This window comes from Lycium barbarum, chromosome 12 (assembly GCF_019175385.1).
Source record: "Lycium barbarum isolate Lr01 chromosome 12, ASM1917538v2, whole genome shotgun sequence".
Taxonomy (NCBI): domain Eukaryota; kingdom Viridiplantae; phylum Streptophyta; class Magnoliopsida; order Solanales; family Solanaceae; genus Lycium; species Lycium barbarum.
The window spans coordinates 89,797,607-89,808,257 of NC_083348.1; the positions used below are offsets into that span (position 1 = coordinate 89,797,607).

A 10,651-nucleotide genomic window follows, 5' to 3' on the forward strand; every position below is an offset into this window, starting at 1 on the left:
AACCTTAATCGAAGATTTTTTGTAGAGTTATTTTAATCGAATTGTACGCCGCTTTTTCTCAAAATTCGAACTTAGAATCTTGCTCCTTGACTTGAATATACCGAGAATCTAAACTTTCCGGATGAAATTTAATAGAAAACGACGTTTTTAATGTGTGGGGACCACCTTGGCTCGCCTCCAATGGCATTTTAAATTTTTTTTTGCCACTGGAGGGGCCAGTGGTGGAACCCGATCGGGTTATAGTGGAGGCCTATAACGCATGATTTTACTGCGTTATAGGAGAGAGGCAAACTCCTATAACGCAGTAAAATAATGCGTTATAGGTCAGACCGTATTTCGTATAGCGCAGTATTTTACTGCGCTATAGGACTTGACGGGTCCGTCTCCGTTAGTGCTATAGCGCAGTAAAATACTGCGCTATAAGTACTTTAGTAACTTTTTTTTTGTTGGTGTATTTTGGTTCAATATGTTTTTTTTGGAGGCATTTTGATTCCCGGACTCCAAATACATATTGATTTGATCGTTGCACAAAAAAAAATGTGGCCCCGTTATTACTGAGGTAGGATAAATATTATATATAAAAAAATCATATATCTAAATTTGTATGCATAAAAATATTTGATTCATATACATGATATACCTGTCAATATGTGTGCAAGCTAATTTGAACACCAATATTATTAAAAAAAAAATACTAATGACTCTTTTATGGCTTATCCTGTATTTTTATGAGGAAGGTAACCAACAAGCCATACGTGTACAAAATTTAATAGTACTGTCACCTTTGCCACGTATAATCTATCTTTATTTAAAATTCTTTATGATTTTCTTTTGAAAAAGAAGTATCAAAATATTGCATAATGCTATAAAATAAAGGATATAAAGTAAATACACCAAAGGCAATTATATAAAAAAAGATTGATGTATTATTCAATCTTTAACTTAAGAGAGATTTCATTGTCTATATATAAAATTTTATAAATGAACTTCTATTTATAGGAGGAAAGTGCTTGGTGGGCAAGCAACCAAGGAAACGGCTTGGTGGCCAAGTTCCCTTGCTTCCAAATTTACTTGATGGACATTCAATATATTCACAACACATAAAAAGATGTTCATCTCAATTTAATAATGGCGCTTTGCTGTTACCATTAACAAACAATGGCTCCTCCATTCTCCAACGAAGGCAATATTAGCAAGCCACGTATTTGATGAGACATCTCTCATCACTTAGAAGAAGCAAGAGGGGAGTGCCAAGTGACAATCTATGGAAGACAACAACATTAAAGAAATCACTAACGATTAAATGTTTGTTTTCTGGAAGCACAACTATCTCACCGAACTCTTAGGAAGTGCCCATTCTCTCGTCACATGGCACTCTCAACGCAATATTAGAAGATTATTAATTCTGCATCTTGTCAATTTCTGTAGACTTTTTGATATAAATAAGACGAGTTTCAAATGCATTTCATCATCCCCAAACTTTTGAGTCCCAAGTAGAAGCAAAGAAAAACAGAGAAAAAGATGGAAACTTTTTCTGCAAAATCAAATAAGAGATCCATAAGTTTGCCATCCAGATCACATCCAGCTACTCAAAAGATTGAAGAAGAGCTCAACAAGTTCAAGACTTGGGAATTCTCTGCTTCACCAACTGCAGAAGCTGTCTACAATGGTCTACTTGGTTTGGGGGAGGTGCATAAGTGTATGGGTGATCTTCTTAACTTGCCCCTTACCCTTCAAGCACTTTCCCAGTGCCAAAATAAGAAATGGGTTGATGACATCTTGGATAAATCTGTTAGATTTATGGATATATGTGGCACAACAAGGGAGCTAGTGTCACAGTTTAAGGAAAATGTTAAAGATGTTCAGTCTTCACTGAGGAGGAGAAAGGGAGATTTGAGCATGGAAGCCAGCAGCACTAACTACACTTCATACAGAAAGAAGATGAAGAAAGATGCTAAAAGTTTAATTACAGCTTTGAAGAAAATGGATCATGAGGAAGTGGTTGCTGTAATGGAGTTTGATCAACTTGTCTCAGTTGTTATCAGAGTGTTAAGAGAAGTTACCACAATGGGAATTTCAGTATTCCAAATGGTGTTGGTTTTCTTGTCAGTCCCAAATTCTAAGCCAGTTTCCAGATGGTCTTTGGTTTCAAGATTGGTGCACAAGGGAGATCAAGACAATGTAAATGAGATAGAAAGCGCTGATGTTGCGTTAAGCAGCCTTTGCAGGTGTGGTTCTAATGAAGTGGAGAAGATCCAGTTTGTGCAGAGCAAATTGGAAACTGTAGAAGCTCATTTTGAAAGCATTGAGAATGGTCTCAACAACATCTTTAGATGCTTGATTAGATCAAGAAGCTCACTCCTAAATGTTGTCTCTTGCCAATGAAAATAGTCTTGAAGCGCATATACATCCGATTATTGTAGGATATGCATATGAAATCCTTGTAAAGGATTTTTTTTGTTTGTAATTAGACATATACAGAAAAACATATATACCTAAATCACAGTTATACTCACGAACTCTGCCTCTCTTGTCTATCTTTCTAATTTCTGTCAAACAAAATCTAGCAATGAACTTAGATATACTTTTGGTCAAATCCAAGAAATTCTTCCTTGAATGAACAAGTTAATTACTTTGTTGTTCCTTTCTCATATATAGCAGAGATGTCTCAATAGTACATAACTTTTAACAAACAACTCACTTGGCCCATGAATTCCACTAGTACTACTCATGATTCATCAATAAAGTACTAGAATAAACCTAATAATAAAGGTACCTTAAAAATGACCAAGCTACGTGATCTTACAAGTGCAAGTAAAGCGCCATGGAGGAGATGATGATCTCATGATGGTGAGTGACTTAATTCGGGATCTCCTTACCTTCCAATTAATTCCACATGTCTAGTATTTCTTTTGAGGTAATTAACTGATTTAACCCATATTTGAATATCATGACCATCAGTAGAACTGGATTTTAAGAAATTAGCCCTATTAAGCATTAATTTAATCAGCTATGAGGATTCGTTTGGTAGAAAACACGGACCAAGGAAACATCTGCGTAACAAGCCACTCGTGCACCCCTAACTAAAACTATTCGTCTCTATCTTCTTCACCACTAAATCTATTTATTATAAGCTTAGTGAAACCTCGAGATTCTTCGTCTGTTTGATTAGATCTCAAATCGTTCAAATGCCGACCTATTATTCTCCCTTTTTGTTGCGGTTTTTAGAAGGGTAATCTTTTTGATTGATATAGATAAACCATTATCAGAATATGTCTTTAACAATATCAAATTAAATGATCAGGAAGAAATTTCCGTTCTTAGCTAGAAATTTATCTCAATATGGAATAAAAAAGTAAAGCTTAAAATTAGAATTAATCGTATAGGAGTAGTTCACAAACTGCACAAATATAAACCCTAGACAATAACTAGACTACTTTAAAAAAAAATCTAAATTGTTGATTTAACATGATGAGACAAAGTCACAATAGAGGGTCGTATTCTTCAGATTAGACGATTTTATGGATTGCTGAGTTAAATATCCCGGACACACAAATCCAGCCTTCCATTCGTGCACAATTAAATAATTTACTTCATTAGTATTAATCTCCATTATGAGCAGATGATCTATTTAAATAATCATATTGGTGATGTCTCCTTCTGGTATGGAAGATTTCCACTCCTCCAGCTAAGACGACCTCAGAGAGCCATTTATTTGCAGACAAACTTGTAGAAAATAATATTAATTAGAAAAACTAACAAATGAGGCGCTTGTACTGGCGCAATGCCCGGGAGGAAGGGAGCTTATTATTTACTCGTGGCTTCATCTAGAAGATCATGTCATACTATCTCATAACTAGAAGGATTAAAGAAATAGCAAAATATTGGAGATTGTTGCCCAAATAATGTGACAGGTCAACTAGGTTAATGGACTACCTACGGTGCTATCACATATTAATCAGATCGTTGCACACTTGCACTCAAAGATATAGTCTAGTGATTACTGAGGTGAGGTAAAATTAGGAAGAAGATTTTTCTGTCTAAATTTTGGTAGATTAAATTACTTGAAACAGGTAGGAGATTAGCAGCTATATATATGTGCAAGTTAATTTGAATATCACCATTATTTTTAGAAAATACAAATCACTTTTTTATGCTCATCCTATTTTCGTGTGAGGAAGTTAACCGACAAAGCAATACGGGTACAAATTTAATATGCATCACCTTTGCCACAGTAGCACTCAGAGTTCCCTTAAGTTATCCCTTCAATATATAATATATCTTTATTAGTTCTTTACGATTTTCTTTTTGAAACAGAAGTATCAAGATCTCTCATAACAGATCTTCATCTCAATTTATTACTGGCGCTTTGCTGTTACCATTGACAAATATTGGCTCCTCCAACAAAGGCAATATTAGAAAGCCACGTATTTGCTGAGACATCTTCCCCCACTTACAAGCAATAGGGCAATGCCAAGTGGCAATCTACAAAGCAGAGTACTCTGCATCTTGTCGCTTTCTATACGACTTTGGTATAAATAAGATGAGTTTCAAAGGCATTTGATCATCCCGAAGCATTGAGTTCCAAGTAAAAGGAAAGAAAAGAGAAAAAAGATGGCAACCTTTTCTGCAAAATCCAATAAGAGATCCATCAGTTTGCCAAGCAGATCACATCCAGCTACTGAGAGAATTGAAGAGGAGCTCAACAAACTCAAGAATTGGGAATTCTCAGCTTCACAAACTGCAGAAGCTGTTTACAATGGTCTAGTTGGCTTATGTGAGGTGCATAATTGTATGGGTGATCTTTTAAACTTGCCCCTTACCCTTCAAGCACTTTCCCAATGCCGAGATAAGAAATGGGTCGATGAGATCTTGGATAAATATGTGAGATTTCTCGACATTTGTGGGACAACAAGGGAGCTTGTGTCACAGTTTAAAGAAAATGTTAAAGATGTTCAGTCTTCACTGAGGAGGAGAAAGGGAGATTTGAGCATCACTAGCTACACCTCGTTCAGGAAGAAGATGAAAAAAGATGCCAGAAACTTAGTTACAAATTTGAAGAAAATGGATCTTGATGAGGTGGTTGCAGTAATGGAAGTTGATCAACTTGTCTCAGCTGTTATCAGAGTCCTAAGAGAAGCCAGTACAATGGGAATTTCAGTTTTCCAAATGGTGTTGGTTTTCTTGTCAGCCCCAATTTCTAAGCCAACAAGCAAATGGTCTTTAGTTTCAAGAATTGTGAACAAGGGATCTGAATACAATGTAAATGAAATAGAAAGTGTTGATGGTGCATTAAGCAGTCTTTCCAAGTGTGGTTCTAATGAAGTGGAGAAGATCCAATTTGTGCAGAGCAAATTAGAAACTGTGGAATCTCATTTTGAATGCATTGAGAATGGTCTTGACAACATCTTTAGATGTTTGATCAGATCAAGGAGCACACTATTGAATGTAGTCTCTTGCCAATGAAAACAGTACTAGTCCTGTCTTGTATTGCATAAGCATCCAAATATTTGTAGGATATGCTTATGAAATCCATGTAAAGGAACAATTTTGTAATTAAGCATATACTGGTAGATATATATATACCTCTATCAAAGTTATACTTACAAACTGAGTCTTTCTCTTGTCTTTCTAATTCTATCGCACAAAAATCTGATTCCACTTCTTATGATTTATCTAAAAGCTTATCAAAGATCAGATGAAATAAAGTATACTACTCACAATAAACCCAATACAAAAAGGTTCCTTAATCTTATAAGTGCAAGTAACTGCAGATATGCTTAAGTTTGCCGTTTCGCAATGTCAAAGTAATCGCTACTGTAAGCAAGAATACATGTTGTCTGAGCCCACAGTGATAATTCAACCATTGAATTTGACAATAATGAGCTGGAATTTTTATAATTTATCGGGACCAAAGGTGCACTCCATAAAATGATTATCTGTTCAAGAACAGAAATGAAATAGTATCACTTTTGAAATGAGAAAATGCCTCAAGTAGCCAGAATGCTAAGTAACGGAAAGATTTAGCTTTTGATCGATTGGTTCAAGTAGTTAACGTTTCATTTTTGGTCGTATATCCAGATTAACAGTTATATTTTTGTTAATACTGATTCAGCATTACTGAAAGGGTATTTATTTTAGTAGTACATAGTATAAGTAATAAACTATTAGAGGTAGTAACACATAAAGCCACCCAACTATGGGTAATGATCTCTCAAGTCATGTTTTCTTATTTTGTAACAACAAGATCATCCAATTATGGTTAATGATAGCACAAGGTCATGTTTATTTATTTTATAACAACAAGGTCAACCAACTTTTCCTATATCACATCAAAAATCACCCAATAAATATTTCACAAAAAAATTATGACATGACATTTTTTATTTAGTCCACATGGACTTTTCCTTTTCTTTCTTAGTCCACGTGGCAAAAAGACCTGATCCGACCCCCCCCAAACCCAAATTAGCCCTTATTAACCCTATTCTCTCTTAATTAAAATAGAATTTCTCTCTCTCTCAAAAAAATGGCCCATCATTTTATTAAAATCGTGTCGTCTTCTTTTTCCTACTTTTAACACTTCTTAGACTTCTTGTACATAGTTATTCATGACTCTTTTCTTAAAATGTCTTCCTCTTTTTGAAATACGCACATAACATCAGAAAATGCAATTTGTTCATTCACACTCTCCGCGACTTCAACTTGTTCATTATTGGCACTCTCAAAACCTTCTGTAACGTCAACTTGCTCCTTAGTCATGCCAAATAAGAGAAGGAAAAAGAAGATGACACGATTTTAATAAAACGATGAGCCAATTTTTTTTTTTTTTTGAGAGAAACTCTATTTTAATTAAGAGAGAATAGGATTAATTTGGGTTTGGGTCGAGTCGGATCTTTTTTTGCCACATGAACTGAGGGAAAAAAAAAAGGAAAAGTCCATGTAGATTAAATTAAATGTCATGTCATATCTTATTTGTCAAATATTTATTGGGTGACTTTTGATGTGATATAGGGAAAGTTGGGTGACCTTGTTATTGCAAAATAAAACAACATGATCCTGAGATATCATTACCCATAGTTGAGTGACCTTATTTGTTACAAAATAAAAAAACATGGAGAGATCATTACCCATAGTTGGGTGACCTTCTGTGTTACTACCTCATAATAAAAACAAAACTTTTTGTTAATCCAAGGTTGCATCTTATTCTAAAGAGGGAAAGAGCTGCCATTGTCAAAAATGTAATTTGTATGATTTTGTTATATAGTGCTGTCCATTATCTTTGAATGCTCAAGGAGTGCTTTGATCTTGTATAAAATGCATAAAAAAAATAAAATAAAAAATCGTATTTCTTTGAGCGAGGTAGAAGTAAATTATACTCCCTCATTTCATAATAAGTGACTCTTTTAGGTTATGCACACTCTTTAAAAAATTGCTTACTTTTAGAAAATTATGAATATTTTTACTAACTTACCCCTAATTAATGCTGAGAAAAAAATTGTTATTTAATGATTATTGATTATAAATAAGGGTAAGTTTGGAAGAATAGGATTAATTTCTTCTTGAAATCCTAAAGCGTTACTTATTTTGAAACAAAATAAAAGACCTAAAAGGTCACTTGATATGGAATGGAGGAAGTAAGAAAAAGTAACTTGCATTGAGTTAAATATTCCTACAACTACTTAAATTATGCCCAAGAGAGTTGTTTATTCGTCTTGAGAATTTAACTTTAAAAAAAAAATAGTCTTGAAAAGGGCAAAAAGCGATCCTTATAGTAGAACCAAGAACTTATTAGCCTTTTGCATGAAAATCTATTCCGATTCGGATTCAAAAGTAGGGCCTAAATTAAAATGGACGTTTACTTTTGCAGTAGGATTTCGAGATTCTCTTGGTAGAAAACATGGAGGAAATATATTGCAACATGCCACTCGTGCACACTAAACTGAACTATATTCGTCTTTATCTTCTTAACCACATCTCTTTTACTGATTTGTGAAATCTCAAGATTCGTCGCTGTCACACCCCATTTTTACCCGGAGGTTAAAATTAGAAGTATGACGTATTGGAGATTCCTGTTTTTTGTTTGTGTTATGTTAAGGAGTCGCCACCTAATTATTTTATGGTGAATTAGGACACCTAAAGTTTATTAAAATTATGTTTAAAGTTAACTTTGTTTAAGGTCTACGAAACTTAAGATTCTAGGTAAGGGTTCAATTAGTCTAAAGGGAAGGTATTAGGCACCCTTTAAGACCCATTAACAATGGTTAACCGACCGGACTTAAAATTAATTAGGCTAAATATAAACATAATATTATAGAAAAAAAAAGAAGCAATTTTGTAAGTACGGCTAAAGTTATAGATAAATATGTAAGAATGCTATTTAAAATAGAACTTGTAAAATAATAACAATTTGTATAAAAGAGTACTTTAATGCTATTTTGAAATACGACTTTATAAATGTTGTTAAGATTTTAAACGAAAGTATAATAATGTTGTTTTAAAATAATACTTGTAGAAAACATAATAATTTGTATAATAGAAGATTCTAAATGTTAAATGAACCTTAAAGATATGGCTAAAGCCTAAAATGAAAATATAGTAATATTATCCCAAAAATAAGATTCATAAAAAAATAGAGTGGTTTGCTTATGATTAATAGCCCTTTTTTAAAAAAAATGATTTGTCAAATGTGATCTTTAGATAAAAATGATGTTATATGAATATTATGGTGTAAAAATGCCTAGACTTATATTCTTAAATAAGATGAAAAAGTCCATAAGTTTCTTTCTATTTTTTTATAACTCTTTGTTTAACCAATTTCGGCTAAAATATGTGTAATTGGGTAAATCTTGAAAATGTTTATAAAATAAAATTGGATTCTTATTTAATGACGTTTTGAAATTCATAAGATAGTAAGAATGAAAAATGATTTCTTTAACCCAAAAATATGTAGTCATATTATTTGAAAATCAATTACTCGAATAAATGTTATAAATACTATAAATAGTTTAGAAAATAGAAGTAAATGTAATTTTGTGGAATTAACTACCCATTATTAAACTAAACTCTTAATGTCTAGAATTTATCTAAATTATCCAAAGATAAAATGTTAGTCATACAAAGCAAATAAGAATACACAACAATAGAATAAGGGGAGAGAGTAAATAGATAAATGGGTTCAAGGCCCAGCTGAACTATTCATGCTTATTGGGATTAGACCCAATCATTTCCTCTGTATTGCTGCTGTAGGTTGTCTGGTCTAGTGGGCTTCGGCCCAGATTTTGTTTTCTCATTGGGCTGCGGACAGAGGTTGGACAGGAAGGAGATCATGTTGGGCTTTTAGCCCAACGCCAAAATGCGGGAGAAGATGACGAGTCGCTTGGACTCGCATGCGATGTTCATGCATAAAAAATGAAAAAGAAAAGGATTAATATGTAATCGATAAATAAGGCTAAACACATAAAATGTGGACTCAAAGCAGATCAGTAAGTTGAATATGTATATACTGTATATATTTAAGTATATTCATTCGGGAAATTAACACAACACAGTCAGGCTGAAACACAACTCAAAATAACAAATACGAATGTCAGGAGGCAATTTGCACGCATAATTTGACTATAGGATTTGGAAAAGGCCTTAAACATTCTTCAACGCATAACAACCTTATACTGCCCGCACACTAAATACATTTAACATATACAATCATTGAACAAGTAAGGTTCCACATATTCAGTTTAAGGGACCTTCCAATTTCAACTGTTTCTGTTCATTTTACATAATTTCTTCATTATTCAAATCACTTTGGTCAATATGATGGAGAGTTTTCCAATTCAAAAACAGACTCAGGCAGTTACTAACTTGATTGAATAAGTCCAATGAGCCTTCCACAGAATTGAATTATAAAAGCCATGAAAAACTTTAAGTAAGGCCACTGATTGCTATACCTTTGGTGGCATACCCGGAATGAAAGAGACTAAATACTACCTAGTCATGATGAATTTAACTGGAAAAAAAAACAGTGACACTCAATATTTCCTACCAGACATGCTGACTCAAATTAACAGAGAGAAAAAAGAACTTGAAATAGAGACCAGATGTATAAAAACCAAACAGGGACAGCAACATATACCAAACATGGTGGCCATTTCGACCACAGGCAGGACAGGCCTATCAAATATGGTGTCTATTCTTTTTATAGAACAAATCAATAAGCAGCTAACTTCCCCCTCAAAGTGTGTCGTTTGCTTTATCAAAAATAGCAATAGAATAAACAACAAATCGCCATAGTTCCTGGTAAACTAGCTGAACCTTTCAAAATTACACAAATTATTATACTGAAATGATAATTAAAATGCAACCAGAATCTTCAGGTAAAACTAAATTGATAAACCAGAAGAGACTACTCATTTCATAAGACATGTTCACACTCAGAATGGACAGGGCCTATTTCAAAAACTCATATTTTGACATACTCTATTGCATAACTGTGATTGGTCTAGTACAAAGATTCCTAGCCTCATGTCTTTAAACACAACAATCATATGCTTGTGTTATCGACCATGCTTGAACAGAACAACACACTCAACCTTAATTCGAACATAGACATGCTATTCATACAGAATAGTGACCACAACTTTAAGCTCTCATTTTT

The 10,651-nt window shown here is 33.6% G+C and overlaps 2 protein-coding genes across 2 annotated transcripts; both read left to right on the plus strand.

Annotated features, from left to right (window-relative positions):
* Window positions 1–1,521: 1,521 nt before the first annotated feature.
* On the plus strand, window positions 1,522–2,385 carry LOC132624630 (uncharacterized). The gene has a single exon (XM_060339378.1). The coding sequence runs from the start codon at window positions 1,522–1,524 to the stop codon at window positions 2,383–2,385; it is 864 nt and encodes a 287-aa protein (XP_060195361.1).
* Window positions 2,386–4,614: 2,229 nt separating this feature from the next.
* LOC132624631 (uncharacterized) lies at window positions 4,615–5,466 on the plus strand. Its single transcript, XM_060339379.1, has one exon. The coding sequence runs from the start codon at window positions 4,615–4,617 to the stop codon at window positions 5,464–5,466; it is 852 nt and encodes a 283-aa protein (XP_060195362.1).
* The last annotated feature ends 5,185 nt before the right edge of the window (window positions 5,467–10,651 follow it).